This window comes from Rasamsonia byssochlamydoides (assembly GCF_041956645.1).
Source record: "Rasamsonia byssochlamydoides strain NRRL 3658 unplaced genomic scaffold VTN77scaffold_31, whole genome shotgun sequence".
NCBI classification, from domain to species: Eukaryota; Fungi; Ascomycota; class Eurotiomycetes; order Eurotiales; family Trichocomaceae; genus Rasamsonia; species Rasamsonia byssochlamydoides.
The window spans coordinates 93,253-115,527 of record NW_027192414.1 but is presented as its reverse complement, the minus strand read 5'-3'; the positions used below and the strand labels follow the sequence as shown (position 1 = coordinate 115,527).

At 49.1% G+C, this 22,275-nt stretch overlaps 10 protein-coding genes and 2 non-coding genes across 12 annotated transcripts; 4 read left to right on the top strand and 8 right to left on the bottom strand.

Moving 5' to 3' along the window:
- The first annotated feature begins 190 nt into the window (after window positions 1-190).
- VTN77DRAFT_t79 lies at window positions 191-283 on the top strand. Its single transcript has one exon. It is a non-coding gene; the product is annotated as a tRNA-Cys (tRNA).
- A 365-nt stretch (window positions 284-648) lies between these two features.
- Window positions 649-750, top strand: VTN77DRAFT_t80. Its single transcript has one exon. It is a non-coding gene; the product is annotated as a tRNA-Val (tRNA).
- A 3,424-nt stretch (window positions 751-4,174) lies between these two features.
- Window positions 4,175-5,355, bottom strand: VTN77DRAFT_4520 (uncharacterized protein; the record flags this gene model as incomplete). Its single annotated transcript, XM_069420589.1, has 3 exons — window positions 4,175-5,108; window positions 5,184-5,243; window positions 5,300-5,355. The coding sequence occupies 3 exons, from the start codon at window positions 5,353-5,355 to the stop codon at window positions 4,175-4,177; spliced, it is 1,050 nt and encodes a 349-aa protein (XP_069277693.1).
- A 2,036-nt stretch (window positions 5,356-7,391) lies between these two features.
- VTN77DRAFT_4519 (uncharacterized protein) lies at window positions 7,392-8,611 on the bottom strand (the record flags this gene model as incomplete). The annotated part of the gene is made up of 3 exons (XM_069420587.1): window positions 7,392-7,472; window positions 7,528-8,076; window positions 8,141-8,611. 3 exons carry the CDS (start codon window positions 8,609-8,611, stop codon window positions 7,392-7,394), a joined length of 1,101 nt encoding a protein of 366 aa, XP_069277692.1.
- A 582-nt stretch (window positions 8,612-9,193) lies between these two features.
- Window positions 9,194-9,694, bottom strand: VTN77DRAFT_4518 (mitochondrial 37S ribosomal protein uS8m; the record flags this gene model as incomplete). The annotated part of the gene is made up of 1 exon (XM_069420586.1): window positions 9,194-9,694. One exon carries the CDS (start codon window positions 9,692-9,694, stop codon window positions 9,194-9,196), a length of 501 nt encoding a protein of 166 aa, XP_069277691.1.
- Window positions 9,695-10,354: 660 nt separating this feature from the next.
- VTN77DRAFT_4517 (uncharacterized protein) lies at window positions 10,355-11,910 on the top strand (the record flags this gene model as incomplete). Its single annotated transcript, XM_069420585.1, has 3 exons — window positions 10,355-10,392; window positions 10,450-10,616; window positions 10,676-11,910. The coding sequence occupies 3 exons, from the start codon at window positions 10,355-10,357 to the stop codon at window positions 11,908-11,910; spliced, it is 1,440 nt and encodes a 479-aa protein (XP_069277690.1).
- Window positions 11,911-12,512: 602 nt separating this feature from the next.
- Window positions 12,513-13,049, bottom strand: VTN77DRAFT_4516 (uncharacterized protein; the record flags this gene model as incomplete). The annotated part of the gene is made up of 1 exon (XM_069420584.1): window positions 12,513-13,049. The coding sequence occupies one exon, from the start codon at window positions 13,047-13,049 to the stop codon at window positions 12,513-12,515; it is 537 nt and encodes a 178-aa protein (XP_069277689.1).
- Window positions 13,050-13,190: 141 nt separating this feature from the next.
- VTN77DRAFT_4515 (uncharacterized protein) lies at window positions 13,191-13,793 on the bottom strand (the record flags this gene model as incomplete). The annotated part of the gene is made up of 1 exon (XM_069420583.1): window positions 13,191-13,793. The coding sequence occupies one exon, from the start codon at window positions 13,791-13,793 to the stop codon at window positions 13,191-13,193; it is 603 nt and encodes a 200-aa protein (XP_069277688.1).
- A 1,478-nt stretch (window positions 13,794-15,271) lies between these two features.
- Window positions 15,272-15,847, bottom strand: VTN77DRAFT_4514 (uncharacterized protein; the record flags this gene model as incomplete). Its single annotated transcript, XM_069420582.1, has 2 exons — window positions 15,272-15,603; window positions 15,649-15,847. 2 exons carry the CDS (start codon window positions 15,845-15,847, stop codon window positions 15,272-15,274), a joined length of 531 nt encoding a protein of 176 aa, XP_069277687.1.
- Window positions 15,848-17,754: 1,907 nt separating this feature from the next.
- Window positions 17,755-18,474, top strand: VTN77DRAFT_4513 (uncharacterized protein; the record flags this gene model as incomplete). The annotated part of the gene is made up of 1 exon (XM_069420581.1): window positions 17,755-18,474. The coding sequence occupies one exon, from the start codon at window positions 17,755-17,757 to the stop codon at window positions 18,472-18,474; it is 720 nt and encodes a 239-aa protein (XP_069277686.1).
- A 937-nt stretch (window positions 18,475-19,411) lies between these two features.
- Window positions 19,412-21,184, bottom strand: VTN77DRAFT_4512 (uncharacterized protein; the record flags this gene model as incomplete). The annotated part of the gene is made up of 1 exon (XM_069420580.1): window positions 19,412-21,184. The coding sequence occupies one exon, from the start codon at window positions 21,182-21,184 to the stop codon at window positions 19,412-19,414; it is 1,773 nt and encodes a 590-aa protein (XP_069277685.1).
- A 212-nt stretch (window positions 21,185-21,396) lies between these two features.
- Window positions 21,397-21,900, bottom strand: VTN77DRAFT_4511 (uncharacterized protein; the record flags this gene model as incomplete). The annotated part of the gene is made up of 1 exon (XM_069420579.1): window positions 21,397-21,900. One exon carries the CDS (start codon window positions 21,898-21,900, stop codon window positions 21,397-21,399), a length of 504 nt encoding a protein of 167 aa, XP_069277684.1.
- Window positions 21,901-22,275: the final 375 nt, after the last annotated feature.

Genomic DNA, 22,275 nt, shown 5'->3' with positions numbered 1-22,275 from the left:
AATTAGATACAAAGATCGACTTTTGTGGAAAAATGGCTCACCATGACGTTAATTAAAGGCACAATTCTGCAGCTGCATTCGACATATTGTTCAGAGGCTGGTGAAACTTTCATGGACGAGAAAATAAGGGCCATCTGTCACTAATTGTCTGGATGGCTGAGTGGGACCAACAACCCATCAGGCCAATCAGGCCCGCGTAACTCAGCGGTTTAGAGTGGAAGATTGCAGCCAACCGGGTGCGCCAACTATCTTCCGGTCGCGTGTTCGAATCACGCCGCGGGCTATTTTTTTCCCACCTTCTCCCCGACTCTCCACTTCCTTTGTTTGCCATTTTTCCCTCTTGCATGTAGGGTTTTCATTCTTTTTATATTGAAATTTTACGTGTTACATGTACGTGGTGGATCTTTTTTTTTGCGGAAGGACTGTTCTCTATGTAGTCTGAGAAAGAGAAAGGAAGACAGACAAAATTGGATCAAATTCCATCGATCCTAAGACCTGCCAATTCCCTTTTTTTTTAAAAAAAAAGATGAGGAAGAGGGAAACGAGGGGAAAAATAAGTACGGGTTACGAGTACAGCCGTATGTAGTCTGCTCTGATGCTGTGAATGCTTTATCAACGATAACCCTCTGCTGCTAAGCATAAGCCGATGGCCGGATGGTGTAGTTGGTTATCACGCATCGTTAACATGCGGACTCGCAAAGAGTTCGAGTTAACCCGATGAGGTCCTGGGATCGAACCCCAGTCTGGTCATCAACAATTTTTTTCTCCTCCTATCCTACCCCTTCAAGGGATTTTTTTTCGGGAGAGGTTTTGTATGGTGGGGTTGACTTTGTGTAATTGGTGGGGCAAATAGTGAAGGGGATTGAAGTAGGGTTCCAATCGTTTGGGTTCGAATCAAATCAACTTTTTGCCTCGATGTGGCAAGGAAGAGTCGGGAGACCAATTGCCTAAATTGATAATATTTGCCTTAGGTACCTAAGTAGAAGCATGCTAAGTCGATGAATTGAATTAATGGGTTGGTTACACGGGGTGGCAAAAGGAATGAACATGAACCATATAAGGCTGGATATACGGAGTACTGTACTGAGAACTTTTCTTATCTGGTGATAATAATCAGTTAGACTGAATAATAATATTCGATGATACTAAACTCAATTCAGACCAAGAGGTAATTACAGTACCCTGGTATATGGGTAGACTCCATCAGGCACAATTCGCGCCATCATCAAGAAACGCATCAGAGCGGTCACTACCTAGGTAACATGACCAGATCGTGAACTAAAAGTTACCCAATATAGGAGTCAATAGAAGCGCACTCCAACAGCTTCTTTCAATACAAGCACGAGATCAGTTTCTGTGGAATATATAGATCATGCAACCGTTGTGCAACTAGGGTTATTGGTGCTGCACCATCTCACCCTTATTATTATTAATAGAGAGGTACTGACATCATTATATTAGATAGTATAATTAGATATCACTGCATCCTTAAATTTTGTCTTTGGCTGCTTATATACTTCCACTTAATTACTCCGTAAATCCAAGATTATAATACAGTAGATTAATAGTATTTAAATAATATAAAGACAGCAAACATTGGCAGGAGGGATATAAGTATATCTAGCAATCTTAGCATACCAAAGTTAAGCCTTATCATCTACTTTCTCTCAAGGGATAAGACTGGAGGATTTGAATGTCGTTTGTTGTCAAGAATCCATCTAAGTCATGAGTAATGCGTTGCTTGGAATCGAAGGATAATTAATGTGCTCGAAATTCACTGCTTGAATCCTATCAAAGTCGAATTCCACTGCTGCCTATTGTTCTGTTGATGATTTTGCGCTTTGCCCTCTTATACTCAAGGACTTCTTACTTTCCCTTTGACTGACTTCACTTGACTACCTAATTTTTCCAAAGCAAAGCAAAACATACTACTTCCAATCCTAAGCGATACTACCTTCTCTGCTTCAAGATGTCTGATTCTCAGTATGATCAGCAACCGCTATCAGCACAACAATTGTTATAACAATATCTACCGTGCTGTGACTGAGGCAACTGAATTCCAGGAGCAAATCCACGAAAACATCGCTCCTTCAACCGGTTCTCGTGCGGCATCTTCTCTGGAAACAGATCCTGAAATTGAATGAGCTCGTCCTTGGTCAGTTAGTCTTAATTATTGAGTGCTTAAGCCTGCCAATGTTCCTATTTAATATTACCTAGGTGCACTACAATTCAGAGACACGAATCCTCTGAGTCTGTATCATGCCCACTCCGGTCCTCGACGTTCAGCAGCGTTGGCTCAGGAATGAATTCCTCCATATGCTCCACTCAGGGTTTCTGATGGCTGATGAGTGGAAGGAGCTGGATATTGGCGTTGGAACGAGTAAGCAACGCAACTTGCGACCTGACCTTTTTTTTTTTCGGAAAAATGTGTCTTACTCTTGCGTAGGTGATCGCCAGAAGAAGATAAGATTGGATATAGTTTTGTTAGGACAGGGAAAAAAAAAGAAAAGAAAACCTGTTGCAAACTCGGTCAAAAAAGAAGTGGCCATGGCACTCACTCCATAGCTTAGGTAGTCTGCAACATGCGTCCCTCTGGCAAAACCCAATTATTGAAACTAATAATGAAAGAGCTCGTTATAGCTAACACTGGGAGATAAGGGAGATAAGCAAGCGGATCTTTCAACTTGAACAGTGTTTTTGTTTTGACTCTGGGTACATATATCGTTTCGTTTGGGCATCTGGAACAATAATGAGACCTGTTCTGTCACATTCATCATTATTATTTTACTGTACAGCTGGACAAGCCTTTCAGGTCTCGCTTGCTTCCCTCAACTGATGTTAAGAGAAAAATACCTGTTCTACTGTATGTATGTATGTATGACAGGCCGGGGACTTTTGGTACCATCATCATTCTGTCATCCTACCTAAGTTGTTATCCCCTGTCTTCTGTGCATTGTACATACATACATAGATATATCTAGGGACGTTGCTAAACGAACCAGCGTGAGTACCTATGGGTAACGATGGGGAGTCTAGCGTAAGATTGAAGCGGCAGTGTCCAGGTAGGAAAGTGTGACCTCAGCTGCTCGTAGATTCTTGATCGATATAGGTACCTACCTACCAAGATCTACCTAGGCAGTACGTCCATACAGTAAGGGCTCTGGACTGAGTTAGTACTGTAAAAACCAAGTAGTGTACCTGGACATGTCAATACCTCTTCTTTTGCCGCCACGCCAACTGTTCTGGCGAGGATTGGCTAGGTTCATAACCTATCTCTTGTCTCTCGTCGGCAGTGGTAATGTTAATATTCTGAACCCTATTCTCTAAAACCTCGTGTTAGCTGACCACGTAATCCTGAGAAGACAAACGGTTGCAACTCGCTCCGTCAACGGAAAGATTTCTCTAGACAACAAGTATAGAAATACAGTCGTCTTGTCCCCAGGAGCGATCGAATTATAGATCGAAAACTAGAATAGACAAGAGTCACCTTGCACAAAACGAATACGAATACGGATCGACGTTTCATATAACAAGGCAAGCGACGAAGCGAAAGTTGAATACATAACTCTATGAATTGCAAAAGCTTGGAGAGATATCCAACCAGCAAGATAAGAAATGACTGATATCAACACTGAACAGTAGCAGATGATCGCACCCATCGATGAGCACTGCTCTTTGACGGGGAACTCGCGGAGTACCCAGACAAATACAGTCACATATCATCCCAATGGCAGCGACGCAATATAGAACCTCAAACATGAACTAAGTCCAGAGGCAAAGCGGGTGGACTTGATAACATGCTTCTCAAGCGCATAATGGTAGTGCTCGCATGGCGGTGCTTCCAGCGCAAGAGGAATCTCAGATCAACCCATCGGTGGCGATGTTGAACTCGCTGGGTGGAATATCTCAACCTGTTGATGGACCAAGAATGGTCCGAAGCTATGCTGTCTCAATGGTCTGCCGAAAACAATTCCAGACGGGCCTTCTATAGGTCACTCCCCGGCGGAAACTTCCGCTCGGGCTGGTTTTCAAGGTTCCTTGGAGTGTGATCTCTTCCAGATGGACACCAGGCCCTCCTTACTAGTTCTTTGTCCACGGGAAACAGTGCAACAAAGACAAAACAGGGGTCATCCAGTGGCAGCATTGTTATTTCCCTCGTTCAATCATAATGATCCTAGGTCGCGAACTTGGCCCGACGGCTCTGTCGTTCTTGGATCCGCCTTTCGGTTTCCGTATAAAGGCGATCTAGATACTCCATGGCGGCGGCGTCCTTCAGGATCTTTGCAACCTGGATTCCGGCAGAAATAAGCTGGAGAACGTTTCGGTCATCCTTCACAGGTCTCGACTGATGCTTGGCAGCATGTCGCATCTCCAGGGAGTTTTCCAATACGGTTACGAACTGCTTGATCTGGCCATTATACAGTACCCGGGCCGGAATCCGACGCTTGGTGGCCAGTCTTTTCAAAAGATAAACCCATTCGGTCCATTCCCGGTCCGCTGGAACCCTCACCTGTCTCTTGTCCGGCTCTATGGGGATCGGAAACTGATACCTGGCCACGAAATTGAATGCACATTGGGATAAACAATCATTCACCTTACAAAGGATCTGGTCTTGCTCTGAGACATCGAGATTAGTAGGCAAATGAGGCAAGTCCCGGTCCTGGGCTGCAATGGTCCGCGGTGATGGAGGATCCAGAAGCTGATGTGGCCCATCAAATTCATCACGATTGGACGGCCGTCTCTGTGAATGGTATCTGACTGCGACCTTAGACTTGTCTCCATGTCGAGACTTGGTCCTCTCCACGAAGTATTCCGATGTGTCAAAGGACCTTGGAGATAGCGGCTCCCGCATGACGGAATCTGGAGAAATCCGGGTTGACGAATCCCACTCCGTATGGAGAGAGACTGGACGCGGTGGCTGGCCAATGGCGGTTGAAGGAACACTCCCGGGTGCGTTGGAGTGGCGCCTATACCCAGAGGAAGTCGGAGGGGGAATGGGATTGTAATAAGACTGGTAGTCGAGGTGACCAGCTTGTCCTATGGGTCGACTGGCTGCATGCGGTTCTACATCTGTCAAATCCCGACCTGCCGGAAAGCTGCGAGTTCCGCTATAAAAAGAAGACAGGGACGTCTCAGTGAGAGGCCCAGATGAAGCGATGCGTGGGGAAGATGCTATAATATACCTTTGTTGATAAAAAGCGTTTGAAGAGCTTCCATAGAACTGATGCTGAGAAGAAACCGAACTGACCAGTTTACGTGAGTATGACTGGAAGAAGGTGCACGGACACTCAATCCTCACCTTCGCCGGGGAAAGTTCTCGGAGCCTGTTGCAATGGGATAATAAGTTGGATCCATTCGCGACGATGTTTTGCCTGACAGTGGATTAAAGTTCACCGGCAACGCCATCAACCTAGGGGGCACAACAGGAGGCATGAAGATATGAAGAAGGTGAAGATTGACTCTTTACAATGGCCTGGAAGCGTTATTTAACCGAAGGGAAAACACAGAACCGGAAGTCGAGGAAGTTTCCTATATACAAGCAGTACTAGAAACTGTTTTGTAGGGGGGCCAGGGAGGGCATCAAGAATAAGCGCTCACATCAAAAGACAGTCAAAAAACAACGCAGTCTCACCTAGCAGGTAATAGGATAGCTCCAGACGGGGCCAATGTCGCCAAACTATGTTGTATGTACACGGTGTAGAACCGGTGGCGAAAGTGGATTGCGAGCGTCATCGGGCCACGAGGAATACGTCCTTAGGTGTCCAGCAGCCTGTTCACTTCACCGCCCCATTTGACCGGATCGATCCACAGCTGTTATGCAGATTTGGCCTTGATACAGCTTCTTCGGGCCGATGGAACAAGAGTTTGAATGGCCATGAGACGAACCCCTGTCCACTTAAACTGAAAATGCCGAGGTTTCCCAGCAGATCTCAAACGTTGTCACCAGGGAAGTGAGAGTATCTACCCACATCGATTGCCAAGATAAACGATGTTGCCCCCGGGGGCCTAACCGGTCAAGAGCAAGAAGTTTTGCGGGAGCCTGAACGAGTCGTTGTTGCATAGTTTTTGGGCAGCAATGCAAATAATAGATACCAAAGGGGTTCCATCTGGTCCAATAGAAGTCCCGGGTCACAGTAGAGAAGACGAACTGATGAGATCCGTTGGTTCCGTTCGAAACTCAATTCTCCCCAGAAGATATCCCTGAAACCCACATATCTTTATGCCTCCGGCAATTGAAACCAAAATCGCGCGTTTTCGGACGCCAGACGTAGAGGACATTATGGGGGCGAAAGAATACTCTTAGCTGGCAAACTGGACGATCCGCAACAGCATCTCTGCTGTAACCGGTAGATCAGTGTCTGGAACCCCGAGTTAAGCCTATCTAAGCTCAGCTCCAAATGCTGTCATGGAGGTAAGAAGAGAACACAGCTCCAGTGCAGCTTCTGGGTGGGTCTCTTTTCCGGGACCTTTGGGACCAATCAACAGTCACGTTCTGAGAGCAAGGTAAGGAACAAACTAAGGTGCAACATACCATGCCAGTGCGACTTGAGCAATTAAAGTGGACCGTGGAGAAGAGGTCGAGGTGGATCTTCATCTGTACGAGTTCCGTTGGCATTGATATTGGGCATAGATGCGTTGTGCCCCCGAGGCTTGACGCCCAACTAAATTCCCTCGGCGGACGTCACGACGGAATTGGCCAATCAGACCTGCCATTTCAACAGCTGTTCGCGTAGGGCACATTGGCGATATCGTCTGCTCTGGGGAAGCCGAGATTGCGCGCAACACGGTGAGGTCATTGAACGTTATTGGTTCCCGAAAGAGAGGTAATTCGCGTATTCTTGGGTGTGAGGAGAGCTTTGATGGAGAAAGGTCCCATCGGGTTCAGGTGCTTGCCCTAACTGTCTACAGTATTCAGTACCTGGCTACCTTAGGAAGGCAGGTACTTGGGGTTAAGGTTTCTTCTGCAGATCCCTTTGGGGAAGGAGCGACTCTGGGACAACACGGCAACAGTAACATCGAATTCCCGTACACGAATCCAAATTGAATGACTATGACTGAAGAACAATCTAAAACCAGAAAAAAATTTACAAGTATGTCTCGTGTGTACATATGTATCCAGATGATAAGATTTCGGAGAAGATCGACATGACAAAGCTCCTAGAGACGCTAGAAGCTGATGATTAAGCGCATCGGCTCTTGCAACCCAACGCAGAAAGACAGATCCATCCCAAATTTGCGAAAACCACGCTCAGTCGTTACAATCATTCACGTCATGGTCCTTTGGAAGTATCAGCGCGAAACAGTCGTTGAAAAAATCAGAAAGTTGCTATTAGATCGGATACTAGAAGGTCTAGCGTCCTGTGCGATTGAAGCGATCTGGCAGTCAGGTTTCATTTCTTAACCGCCTCTGGAGCCTTCTGTTCGCGCGCCGGTGGCTTGGGTAGCTCGATACCCAGCCGACGGGCATAGTCCTGAAAGGATGGTGAGCCCTACAGTCAATCGAAGACGACGATGAAGCCTGCTCACCTCGCAGCTCAGACGAATACCCTCCTCGATGCCCACTCGGGCCTCATACCCTAGGATCCGCTTCGCCTTCTCCCCGCTGGCGTATCTCATATGGCACGCGTCCTTGACGCTTCCCCTGCTCAAGGTGGTTTTGCTGCCAGTCAGCCATGTGAAATATTCCGAGATTAGACCAGCCACCCACGCCAGACTGACGGGGATATGAACGGTGAAGGGGGGTATGTGCCCAAAATGCGCCCATATCGCCAGGCAGAAGTCTCTGAATGTGATGGGTTCGTTGTTCTGGATGAAGAACGCTTCACCGGCCGCGGTTTTGGACGAGACCAGGTTCTCCGCAGCTAATACGTGCGCATCTGCGACGTTGGTGACATAAGTCACATCCCACATGTTGAACCCATCGCCTAGCACCCACGGGGTCTCCCATTTGGCGATACATGCGTGGATAGCCGGCACCAGTTGGTAATCGCCGGGCCCACAGAGCACCGAAGGCCTGAGGGAACAAGTGACCATGGTGCTACTGTTTGCCTCAAGGACAAGTGCTTCTGCAGCTGCCTGAAAGGGATCATCAGTCTCCCAAGCCACTTTATCACTGGTGGTGTAGGTGCAGTGGTTGGACCTTGGACTCGCCGTATATCAGCGACGACCGAGACGTCGGCCAACTTTCATTAATATTGGCATATGGGAGGCGCATGCCATCTGTAATCGCACAGCAGCTGCTGGTAAAGATAAACGCTTGAACCCCTGCCCTTTTGGAAACTTCGAGGAGGATCTTGGTTGCCTCGACATTGACTTTCCATACGAGGTTTTCCAGTTTTCTCGAAAATCGCTCACTCAGCCCAGGCACGATGCCCGCCGTATGAATGAGTACAACGGGTCGAGCTTGGCGAACCGCCTTTTCGACCTCCTCTGGGGATGTCACATCTGCCTGGATAAATGACGCATGCGATGGAACAACGTGTGTAGGCACAGGAGGGTTCTTGTCTATGATCGTGATGGCACATTGGAGGTATTTCTCAGCCACCGCTCTGGCAATCGCAGAGCCCACGAAGCCACAGCCGCCTATTATAAGGACATTGGTGAGCGCCATGGCCACTTTTTTTTTTCAACCATCTAACGGATATTTTGTCACTTTTCTTTGTGACAGGAGGTGGAATCTAGAGCGAATTATTAATCTCTTTAAACTAGACAAAGAATTGAATGTAACCTTTTGCTGCGAATCCCTGTGACGGAAGCCATGATTGGCCCGCCAACAAATACGCGTGTACCTGGGAAGTTCGATGTGCTCGGCGAATCAGCTGCCTTGCCGGCGTAGCATACTTGATTGTATTGTAGATGGACCTCTTCGCATAGTCGGAAAGACCTAAACAGAAAGAGATTGAGAACGTAATTATTCCCTCGGAGTATTTCCAGATATATATCGAAACATTTCAGCTTCTAGCTTATCGTTAATTGTACTTTGAGATTCCAAGCGAAGATGGGGAGAAGGAGTAAAACAAGTCCCATGTTACATGGCAAAAAGATAATGATAATGCCTGCCGTCACAGCCTATAAATGAACTGAAGATACTATACAAAAGCCCAGACCATAATACATCAAGGCGCCAGATCGGAGAAGCTGCGACCGACCAAACTCCTAATCGATGCAAACGACACATGATTATCGAGAATGCTTAGCGTACCCTGCAGAGAACGAGACCTCCAACTTTCTTTTCGACACATTCTCTTGCTTCTAGCAACCCTTGATCTGTGGACAGGAAAAGACATTCCCCGGGGTTTCGGAGACCTTCCACGTCCCCGCTCCTCTGCCCACAGACGACTCGACGAAGACCCCGAAGGTCCAGAGTGATCCTCCGCTTAGGCTTGCTGACGGGGATCATCTTTCCCAGAACTGGCTCACTCTGCCAGTATTTCAACCCCAGCCAAAGTCGCCTCGATGACACATTGCTCTGAGTCACCGGTTCCACTTCTTGAACGGAAGGCTGTCCTAAAAGGAGATGAGGCTCAGGAGGCTTTCGTCCTCCCAGAACGACGGATGAAATCAGGCCTTGTTTCTGGAGGGCCAAGCACAGTTTCAGGTGGAGCTTAGTATTCGGTATTGAGGCCAGCGCAAGACGTGCCTTGGTGACATTGTTGAGATGCGAACACACGTGGGCAAGATTGGACAGAGACATTTTGCTGACTCAAATTCCGGAGCAAGCGAATTTGCCCGGAGGACCACGATGAGAAGCCAGTGACCGAGGATTGGCGTCCGTTGACTGCTACGATATTATCTGAGTTAGCAACGGCTGCATCCACATTAAGGAGAAACACAGGGTCCGGCCATCAACGAAGAACACAAGTTTTGGCGTACCTCTCCGAGAAAGATGAAGATGATCGATCCTGATTTTCTCGAGAAACCACAGGCGAAGAATGGTGCGCAATTGGATGACTGTCTTGATGCTGCTTGATATCAGTGTTTTTGCCGATGAAAATTCCGGAGAAATGATGCTGCCGCCCCGGCGTCCCGAGTCACGGGGTTAGGGAGCCCCGGCCATCTTATTGGGCTGTTGCCTATTTAGTCTCGCTGGGCGGGGTAAGCGATACAGGCAATCACCTCGCAGAACGACGCGTCGCTGCTCTCTTGCAACCATCCGCAGTGCAGCTTTAGCCGCCGAGGGGCTCTGATCTACTCATGGCCTGCTCATAGCCTCCAGTAGGTAAGTAGCTCCTGTCCTGGTACATGGTATATATATAACACATGAGATCAATCTGTGTCGTGCGTTCCGCCTTTCTGTCCTTCTGTCGTTTCTCTATACACTGTTCGGAGTGCACATCTCCAGCTAACTGACGCCATGCCCCCCTTCCCCGGTGAAGAGCGTATGCTGACAGTGTAAGTTGTTTTGTTTAGGAAATGCTGGGAATACTGAAGCAGATCTGACTCTTCCAGCTTTGCGGATGTCCATTACTATTTCACCGTGCCTACTCCGAAACCGCTTTACCACCGATTCGACAAAGGATCCTATCTCTACATCTATCATGACCCCTCGCGAGGCAAGGCGAGGATAGAAATTGCGAATAACCCGGGTACTCCCGATCAGGATGCATTCAATGGAGGTCAGAAGTGACCAGCCATCTTGTCCCGAAAGACCTGTTGAAAGCTGATGAGGCTTCAGGGTTGGATCACGTGCACTTGCGGCATTCGACCAGGTTTCCAACCCTGTGTACCCTGACCGTCGATGGGCAGGTTCAGAACTCGCCGGTGTCCTCACACAGCCCGACCTCGGGAGACCAGGCCCAATGGCTCTTACCCAGTACGGATCCTCGTGACGAGGGTCGACGCCTGTTCCGTCTGCATACTCTAGACATCTACTTTTGGACGCTGGAAGATGCGAACCTGTTCTTCGACTCGGTTGAACGGGTTCTCTCGCCATCCCAGGTCGAGACCGATCGCCATCCCCAGGAACAACCGTCCGAAGCTGCGGTGAGCACGGTGGTGCAGAAGCTGGAGAACGTGGCAATCACAGACCCCGCTTATCAGAATGGCCAGACGAGGGACTCTCGCTCTGATTCTTTCTCAACGACCCAGCTGACCCCCCAGTCTGCGTCGACCCAGACGACAAACCCCGGTAGCTATGAGGCAGCTTCCAAGGGACAGGAGCCGACGACAAATTACGCTCCCCTGGCCTACAACCCGGCCGCCCCTGCTGCTCCAGAGCCGATCAAACATCGTGAGAAGATACCTCCGCCAATAGACGGGGCCAAGGGGACTGGACTTGCAGCGGCTGCAGCAGCGGATCAAAGCCATTATTATGCTCCTTCGCAGGTTCCAGGTAGCTTCGCACCATCCATAGGTCAAACACCAGGATATGCAGTTCCTGGAACATCACAGCTTGGCTACGTCTCCCCACCACCGAGTGCGGGGTTGGGGCCTGGAGCGTCCTCTATCCATAGTCACCCTGGAGTCCCATCTTTTGCTGCTGCACCCGCTTCGAGCAGTGTCTCAACTCAACCTGGTGCTATGTCTCTTGCTCCACCGCCTCAGGATCCCAATGCATATCTCTATGGACAACAACCGTATGGGCCTCCACATGTCTACCAGCATCACCCTCAGTGCGCGAACTACTTACTGAATCACGCGGGAGAAAATCACGTACCTATTGGGGGATATTCAGATTACTCCTATAGCCAACCGGTGCGGCAACATCATAGCCCTTCCAGCAGCGAGTACGATATCCATAGCCAGGTTTACCGCCCCACGGAGGCCGAGGCGAAGAGTCACTCCCAGAAGCATGCGAAGCAAGCCATGAAGAATCCGAACTCACGGCACCACAAACTGGAAGATGGTGCAGCTCGGTTAGAAAATAAGGTTAACGGGTTTCTGAAACGGCTTGAGAAGAAAATTGGATAACGCTGCGCCTGATGATATCTGAGCTTGTATATGAAGTGTGTTTGCACCATGTTTGTTATTTTGTGACGATACCCGTCAAAGGCTTGAGACCTTTTGTGTTGTTCTTTTGATTATGTGTCTTCTCACTGAGCAAGTATCTACAGCACATATATATGATCATTCTGCTTTCTTCAGTCGTGATCCTCCCTATCAAAGGCTGATGAAAGCGTTTTTACACATATATCAAATTTCTGGAGTCGAGCCCATAATATTTACTATGCCGTCGTCGTTATCATAATCGTTTTGATCAGGCCAGGGCTAACCTTCAAACCTCTTGCTTCTGCTGCACTGATGGAAACAACCGCGGGACATTTGGGTTCACCGGTTCCCATAATCTGCCATCCCAGGACTTCTCGTTGGGCCGTTCCTCCTTCTGGATCGTCTTCGCAGCCTCTTTGATCTGCGTCCACACACGAAGGAGGTGATCGCCGACCAGCATCCGGGCGTGTTCATCAGAGACGCCGCGGGCAAGGAGGCGAGCAATTAGGTTGGGCCATTGGGTAACGTCCTGCGTAATACATGTAAGAAAGTGAAAAAGAAAGTTGAAGAGAGAGCAGCACACCTCAATCCCCTTGGCGACATTCACCGTTCCATCGAAATCGGACCCTAACCCAACGTGTTCCCACCCAGCCACGTCCGCAATCCACAGGATGATCGACGACGTCTTCGACGGTGGCTTCCTCGGGATGCTCCAGGTTAAGGAAGAAGGAGACGAAGGGGACCATGACGATGCCACCGTTGGTTCTGAGACTCCACAGCACATCGTCCGGGACGTTTCGCAGGTGCGGCTGGACGCTATATGCTCCCGAGTGCGAGAAGATGACGGGCGCGCGGGCGATGGCCAGGACGTTGCGCATGGTGTTGTGCGAGACGTGCGCCAGGTCGACCATCATGCCGATCCGGTTCATCTCGCGGACGAAGTGGCGGCCAAAGGGCGTGAGACCGGGGTCCTGGCCCGTGATGTTGACAGTCGTCCAGGCCGTGCCGAAGGCGTTGTCGCAGTTGTGTGTGAGGGTGACATAGCGGGCGCCGAGGTCGAACAGCAGCCGGAGCGCGCCCAGCGAGTTGCCCGTCTGATGCCCGCCTTCAATCCCGATCATGCTGGCGATCTTGCCGGCCTTGTGGGCGGCCCGGACGCAGCGGGGGTCCGTACAGAATTCGAGCAGGTGGTCGTACTGCGCGACGAGGCGCTTCGTCACGTCGATCTGCTCGAGGGTATCACGGACAGCCCACTGCAGAAGTCATAAATCAGCTTCGCTTCGTACATACTTAGCCACCTTATAGAGGGATAGCTTTATAGTAGATATTTCATCCCGCACATTCGGCTCATTAAGCCCCGGCACAAGTTCCCCATCACGACGATAACTCACAAAATCACTCGGCGTACTCGTCGGCACCAACTCCTCAGGACAAGGCACATAGACACTCCAGAACTGGCCGCCCATGAGGCCCTCCTCGCGCATCTTGCGGAGATCCGTATGACTGGCCAACCGCTCGGCCTCAAAGTCGTGCTCGTAGATCCTGTTCTTCAGCTGCTGGCGTAGCAGGAAGGGGAAGTCATTGTGCCCGTCGATCAGGGGCGTGCTGCGCAGAATCTGTCTGGCGCGGGAAAGGTAGTCGGTTGGATCGATTGGAGCTTCGTCTATTTGCTGACCTAGTAACGATAATATCTTGTTCCATGAATCCAGGCCCAGGTCAAGATCTAAATTGAAGAGGTGGTTGTTGTTGTTGACTAGAAGGAAAGAGATGATGCCCACGAAGACGGTTATCACGAGGGTGAGGACGGGCCATCGTGATGATGACGATGAAGATGAAGACTTGTCAGATCCAGATCGATTCTCCATGTTGTCTTCTCTTCTTGTTTTGTCGTGGGCAATAGTCTGGTTCTTATCTCCCCCACATGCACACGTCCGTTTGTTTTTCCTGTTATTTTCTCTCTTTCTCTTCCTCTTCCACTTGACTTGATTTATGTCATGTATCTGATCTGATCTCTCTGATCTGTGATCAATCCCCTTATCTTATTTGTGTCTTGCCTTGCTCCCTCCCAAGTGGTCAGATGCAGATTCAGATTCAGATAGAGTAGCAACGTAGATAGTTAGTTAGGTAGGTAATAATAATGCCCCTCCAGTCCATTCAATCAATCAATTATTGTGCCGAGAAGGAAGTGCTCCGCAGATAAGCATAAAAAAGGTTCCATAGAAAAAAAAGGCCCCGCAAAAGGCGCACACCCCGCAAAGAGCGGAGATGCAAGCAGACTAGGTATGTATATATATACCTAACCTGCCTAGGAACCTACCTAGGTAGGTACCTACCTAAATTAACTGCTGCGGGTGGTTAGGTTACGTGGTATGTACATATATACCTGGCACTCACTCGGTCCTAGATCCTAACTATCAACTGAAACCATTATTCAGATTGCAATGTCATATATGTAGTAGTAGGTAGAACTTAGGATAGATAGATGGATATATGTATGTATGTACACCATTATTAAGTCAGTAGTAGATTCCACGATCCGATAGATCCTCTTAGTAGTACCGTATCTACTTTATATTCATACGTTTTTCATGGTAAAAATAGTTGTAATTAAAACATTCATCACGACTGTCGATCAACGGTTTTTCGTACTTATTAATAATCCAGTTTTCACAAGCGTCAGTACTTAGTTTGCTCCACCAGGTTAGAATGGATACTCCAAATCCCTGTGATTGAATCTAATAAAATAATCAGGAAACATGTTGTAATCCGTTCACCATTCCCGCTGGTTGGCTCACTCAAATCCTTCATACGGAGTGGTCGGTCTGTCAGACATAGCCCTGGCCGTAGGATCCGGAGTTGGCGCTTTCGGAAATCGTGTAGGGGACGGATAGAGGAGCTGGTCATACCCTTCCTGCGATATATTCATATGTCCTTGTTGTCGACCGACCGGCGGAGCACTTCCTCGCTTACTATAAGGATAAGGATCCCGTCCCCCACTGGCCTGCTGAGGGGTTAAATATCCCTGCGGAGGCATGCCGTTGCCGGGCAAAGGGCCGTAATGCGCCGCATCTGGCGTCCCAAATTCCGCCGCCTGATGGTCCGCCGGGTATAGATTCAAAAAGGGGTCCAGGTTGTTGTTGTTCTGCGGGAATTTCTCATAGGAGGAAACTTCGGAGGGTTTGGAATAAGTAAACCCACCGGGCCATTTGAATTCATCGAACCGAAGCCGCTCCAGAAAAGCACGGTGCGCCGTGTCACCGCCGAGGACTTTCTTGACGTATTCGTGGAACTGCTTGGATGCTTCGGCGACCTTTTTGACTTGCCCAAGTCAGCCTGACGGTCGCTAATCCCTGTTTCGCGGCATCATATTCTGCAAGCACGACGGCGGTCTGACAAGCATTCCGAATCTGTCTGCCGTTCCATTTCGTGTATTTTCTACAAAGTGCTCATTGGCCCACTGCAGAATCTCGTTCTTCTCGATTTCCATGGCTGGACCCTTGCGGTTTTGCGTCTTTTCCAAGTTCATCTCCCAGATTGCCAAATTCTGACTTTTGTTCAGGCCGGGATAGTACAGGGATAAATGAATTCTTGAAATAAACGCTTCGTCGAACGAACCGACCCGATTGGTCGTTAGGAAGAGCAGGCCCTTGTAATATTCAAGAATGCAAAGAAAAACTGGGACATTTAGTATTCAGGACATTCTGTGATATGATAACTCACCTGAGACAATCGCATTCCTCTTCAGCTCCGATTTGCTCCGTTGTGCCAGGAAAACGTCAGTTTCATCCGGGAGCAGGACACAATCCCATGCCTCTGCCTGGGCCGATATCTTGTAAAGATTGTTTTCGACTTCCTGCGCCGTCGTTCCAAGGTCGCCACATGTGATCGGGTAGAGCGGCTTTGCGAGCCATGCAGCCATGCACTGTGGAAGTCTTCCCGACGCCTGGTTCGCCGTGGAGCAAGATTATGAGGCCTTCTCCTTTTCCTTTCACGATATCAACATCAGACCCGGTGTCCTCTTGCCCGTGCTTCGCTTTCTTGTCGGCAAAGTGGCTCTTCACCTGTGCGTAGAGCATGTCCTTGTGGCCCGGGAGAAGCTTAAAGTCTTTCCAGCCTTGGTCTCCGTATCGCACCGGCCGCATATGCTTAATGTCACAAAGAGTAAAGCGACGTCGATGGAGATCAAAGGCACATGCCCTATCTGGAAGGAGGACAAATTCCTTGTCGGTAAAGTTCTCCTTGTGCAGGGGATCATTTGAAGAGTATCGATAGCTGGACAGAAAGCGGTTGCCGTCGATGAAGTAATTCCTCCAGTCCGAATCAACGAAATCGTCGTCATAAATATCTTCATCGAGTGACCCCAGGTCCTTTTTTTTTTATCACGGCTCCGCCACACAACCGTAGGGTACTGCCCCTCGTCTTCGCCCCCAAGACTGCAAGTCGTTGCCACTTCTCCTGAAACCCAGGACGAGTAAGGAAGAATACTTCCCTGTTTCAAATGGATCGATTTGATTAAGAGGCTGCTGAACACTTGCCAGCGATGATGTAAAAATCTTTTGCCAGGTGATTCAAAAATATGCCTCGCGATGCGAGAGCGGGGAACCGGGCTTTGATATCTATGCTGCCCATAGCTGGAAGGAGGTCGTCGAAATTGCTCGATCCGCCGAAGACAAGTATCTGCAGGGCGCGAAAGGCGTCAGGGGCGCGGCAAGATGGGTTTTTCGCAAAATAGGAGATCATGCTGAGGCCTTTAACCCGTGGTTGGACCTCCTGCCAGATGACAAATACTTCTCCATTGCATGTGGAGGTTTGAAAATCGTCCTTGGAGTGAGCAGATTTCTTTCCTGACTGATGACGTCCACTTACAGATAGCTTCCCTCCGCAGATGGCAGCTAGGAGAAGTGAACAGCGACGGGATATCCTCGACACATTCGCGCAGGTGCCACAGATTGTGTTTTGGACCCAAAGATACCATGACCTCTTTCGGGACGAAGAAAGTCTGCAATCATATTTGTTCGAGTTCTACATGGCTTTCTTAGCGATGATCCAGGGCATGATTGCAAGCCTTATCGGGAAAACGTTGTGTGAGTTGAGCCTATGATAAGGGTTCGGTGAACTGGACTGAATTGGCTAATATCTTGCCTACCCTGTCAGGGAACAAAATGAAAGCAGGAGTGAAGGGTCCAGACGCAGACAAGTCGCTAAATGAAGTCAGGAACGATTTACGGAAGCCAATGCGGAGCTCGACAAGGAGTTTCGACTCCTGCTGGCCAAGCCGCAAGTGTCAACGGGGCAGGCCGTATCTCGGATGGAACCAGCTGTTTACCGGTTAACGGCCGATTCCAAGACAATTATCGATCAAACTTCGAATATCCAGAAGACCATTGATGAGATGAGTGAAGGGGTAACTGAAATAAAGTCAGAGATGACGAAGCAGGTCGAAGTCGCTATCATGACGAACGATGAAATTAAACAGGCATTGTTTTGGTTCAAAAGACAGAATGCTGCATTTGAGTGGATGGTCGGATTTCTCACGGACGAAATCAAAAAAGCAGAATGTAGGGATCCCACTTGCTCAGTTATTGTATCAAGTAGCTGATCGATTCCTCTTTTGGGTCAGGGCGACGCGACGGGCAGATTATTCGAGATTGGCAGCGCCAGTTAGGAACTATTGAACACGACCGTTCAAGCAGTTGGCTTCTGTCACTTCTGCGTATTGAAGAGCATGGTCTGAAGGACCATCTCTTCTAGGATCTGAACGACACCGGCCGAGATGGCCTAGATATCGACCTTGCATCGCAGACCTAAACACATCAGCTGCTTCGCATGTCGCGGTTTCAACAATGTATCCTCTCTGATCAATCGGACGTTCTCGTCAATAGCAACTGCGATCGCTACGCCATGGCGAGATGCTCGCCGATAAGCCTGCTCTGTTGCGCTCTCATCTACCAACTTTGCCAGCAGAAGGGATCGAAGGTCCTTTTCTTTTTCTGCGGAATGCATAACGTACCGGATGCTCGACTGGCGGGTCCTGTTGGCCTCGTGAAGTGTCTCATTGCCCAGCTTCTCGTTGCCGAACAATTCGACCTTCATTTTCTTTCCCTTGGACTGCGAGAACAAGAGCTGTATGCGGATAATCTGCAAGTTCTGTGCGAAACACTGCGAGAACTGGTGGTGCAAAAGCCCGGGATCGTCCTCTTTTGCATCATCGATGGCGCGTCGCTTTTTGAAACTCGCGAATGGAGTGCGGAGATGGAATTCGTCGTCCTGAGACTGGCCAGCATGGTCGCAGACCGGTCCATCGGCGCAACTTTCAAGCTTCTAATCACGAGTCCTGGTGTCAACCGGACCATCAAGTGTCATCCCACCGAACTGTCGAATCTATCTCCCGGAAGCAAGTGGAGTGATGGTGTCAGTCAGAGAGAAGATTTCTCATGCGGAAAGAGTTTGTTGTGGATGAAGTCTATCAGTCGCGACAAGAGTTTGACTCATATAATAATCCGCCAGAGCTTTTGGCTTCAAGCCAACACGAGGGCAGATATATAGAAAATATCTATGACGAAGGGTGTGAATGAGTAAATAGATAGGTAGATAGTTTAGGTAAGAATGATCCTCGGTAATACTACTCGATATGTAACTTCACTGCAAGAGAGAAATGCTGAATTGATCCCGCATCTAAGAAAATCAAACAAAAGGAAACAAAAAAAAAGCAAAAAAAAGGCATTAAACGACAAATCATCTGAGAAAGCAAACAAATGCAAAATGCAAATACCAAAAGTCAAAGTCAAGAACTCAGGAGAAGATCAAGAAAAGATCAAGAAAAGAGGTCCTGCACCAAACACCACGAACTCACTCAACTCAGACAGACAGACTGACAGCAGAAAGGATGGATCAGAACAAAAAAAAAGGATATCACTGACGCATAAATCCAAACAACTAACACCTCAATCAAGACAGCTGATCGATGAAGAATCAATCACCACAACATCAAAAAGGGTGGACTAAAAGGTCTTTGAAAGTTTTAGGGTTCGCATAAATAGGTAGTTTCGGTGAATCAAATCTGAAGGCGTTCGAACACGTTGCTTCTTGCTTGCTTTCTTGCTTTGAAAAAGAAAATACGCAAAAGAGAAAAAAAAAGAATAGAAGAGAAGAGAAAAAAAAAGTTTTTGACAAGAATGGAATAGAGAAGAAAAAAATAAATTCAAAAAAAAAAAAGCTCAAGCTGGGAGAAAAAAAAAAGAATTTCACTTTAGAAAAGTTCAATTAATTCAATGACGATCCTGAGCAGAGATAATAAAAGAATTTCACTTCGCAAAAAGCTCAGTTATTCAATTCAATAACATGGCTCCAATCAAGTTAACGTGCGGGTGTGAGTATGGTGTGAGAATTGAAGACATTTTGAATAGAAGAAAGAAACTTAGACAACGATACCGAAATTCCAAGTTACTCAGCATCACTTTCCACCTTGTTCGTTCGAGTTGGGCTATGCGGAAGAATCCTCAGTGGCTGCCTCGGTTGGCTGTTCAGCTGAGACTTCTGGGGTCGTTTCTGATGCCTTGTCTCCCCCCGTAGCGTCTGCAGCAGATTCCGCGAGATTTTCCGTCTCAACAGCTTCGGCCGGCGTAGTGACAGTCGTTTCAGCAGGTGCGTTCTCAGTTTCCACAGGTGGTTGCTCGAGGGATTCTGTCGGAACGTCATTCTGAACATCTTCAGCAGCAGCTTCTTTCGGAGAGTCTTCATCCTGCTGGGACTCTGCAGGAGCTTCAGAAGACTCACCGTCGGAAACAGCTGTAGTGGCAGGAGCAGTCACGCTTGGAGCGTCAGATGCTGGCTCCTCAGATGTGGGCTGTGATGAAACTTCGTTTTCAGGTTCCTTCTCTTTGACGGAATCCCCCTTGGGCTGCTCTGGCTGCGACTCTTTACTTGTTGAGGATGTCCGCCTATGGTCCGGGACCTTGTCACCGCTCTTCCTCACAGGTTTTGGTACTGTTTTGGCATGTTTCGGAGGGCTCTTTGGCTCCACCTTTTCGTGTACCTTGCTCGCAGAGCTGGCCGTTGGCCGCATCATCCGTGCTAGGAAACTCTCGTCCGTCTTTGCGCCAGTCGTACTCACACGGGACTTAGGCCGGTCGTGATTAGGCTGGGTTTGGGCGGGCAGAGACTGGCGCGATGGCTGTTTGCGAAGGCTCGACGCAGTAGGAGCTGTCAATCGTGACGGCACTTCATCTTTACGAGTGGATGGCTTTCGAGATGGTCCTTGCGATGGTGTAGCAGCACGCGACGACGATGTAGCAGCACGCGATGCCGGTCTAGCAGCACGGCTGGGGGATCTGGATACGTTTCCCATCTTGGCTGCGGAAGATGCGGTCGGAGCCGTCATCGAAGCTGGAAGACGTACAGGGCGAGTTGGAGACTTTTTGGTGCTCGGGGAGTTGACCGTGGTCTTCTTCGAGCTGTCTTGCGACGGTGTTCCAGAACGGGCTGGCTTTGCCGGCGAGGATGTAGAGGACTTTGTAGCTGCAACTCTCGCAGCTGCAGGCTTCTCCTGATTTGGGGTTTTGTGAGAGGTAGACGTCCCAGACGTTTTAGACGAGGTAGTAGGTTTCTGCTCTTTGGTAGGGGATGGCTTGGAGTTGGGTTTGCTCGCGGGATCGTCTTTAGCAGCTGAGACAGCTGACGGACGCTTCGTAACAGTCTTGGAAGCCGGGGCCTGTCGATTTGAGGCAGTTTCCTTCGCCTTCTCTTGTGGCTTTTCGTTCTTTACGGATTCCGGGGTTTTCTGCGCCTCTGTCTCCTCCGGCGTGGAGGATTCGACCTGAGCACCGTCGCTCTTAGACTGGTTGTCGTCCGATGTTTTCTCAGCATTTGCTATGCCGTTATCCTGCAATCCACCACCATTTGTGCGAGTTCCTTGCGGGGATGTGCTTAGGGGCGTGTCGACCGATTTCCCTGCACTTTCTGTCGGCGACACCGGGACTGATCTTTGGTTGGCATCTTTGTCCTCTATCGCACTGGCCTTGAGCCCAGAGGCACTCTCGTTGCTCGATTTACGCAACCCAGATGGAGGTGCACTTTGCACGACCTTCTCGACGGAGATGAAGCTTGCCCGCACTTTGGAGAGCGGCCTCGATCCAGGATGATCTGAGCCACCTGGTGAGCGTCCACGGGAGGGGGGAGAGGCGTTGTTGATCTGGCTGTTGCTCTCGAACTTGGCTAGCAGGCTGCGGACACCGCCTTGAGTAGGAGTGTCCGCCATAACTGTGGGGAGATCGAGGCTGCGATGTCAGAGATCAGATAGTCGGTGAGCCTCGACCGTCGCCCGTCGCCGAGACGGAGAACCAGAAGGAAAGAGACGAATCTATGGATCGCTGGTTGTGAATAACCACTCTAGTTATTTCAACGCAAAAGGACCCAGTCCAGCCGTGGAAAGGCAGGTTGCACAGGTCAGTGTGAACGCAGGAAGTTTGATCAGTATGCTGTAGGGGTCAACGCGTCTGGGTGACGTGTTAGGAAAGTGGTAAACAATAACAAGCAACTGGGGGCTGCAGCGTTAATAAGGGAAAGCAACAACTGTGGGTGGCTGCAGTCTTGTGATGAAGAAGGGCCAAAAAAGATGCAAGATGGTAGCACCGCAGGACAAAAAGGTCCAGCGTGGCAGATTGGCAGATGGAAGGACGTTGCGTTGCCTGGGGGGTTTTGCAGGGGTCGCGGAGTAGTCCAGGCGGTTACGGGCGGGACGGACCCGGAGAAACCAGTTAGGTTGGCTCTCAGGGGCTCGGGAGATCCACCGCTAACCAGCAAAAACCAACAACGTGGATTTTGGATGGCATGGAGAAACGGTCGCAGCCTTAAATTTAATTGTAGTCGCGTGTGCGCGTGCACTTTGTGGTCCTTCCTTCGGTCGTTCTTCCTTTTTTTTTTGCCTGAAGACCTGGCATCTGACTCTCTGCAAGGGCCATCCCTGCGACCCATGTGGACAGATGAGCCCAAATCTGATCAATAAATCATCCCATGCCTGCTGATCCTATAAAACTCTGATAATGGCAGAGTTGTATTCTATCTTTGGGATGCTCCAAGCACTGCAAGGCAATGTCATAACATCAATTGATCTCAGCGCTGTTCACAATTGTTGACTGCGTCTTACCAGATATCAACGACAATGGTGTCTTGTCAGACCGATAATACTCAAACTGTAGATCTTCATCGACTCAAAAACATTGACAAGTTTTATCTACATCTAATTGATGCCAATTTCTTACTTTTCTCCTGACTATATTTACCTATTTGTCTGTCACATTGCCTGCTCTCACGACCTGGCGTCCACCACAGCATGTGCTTTGGAACGCT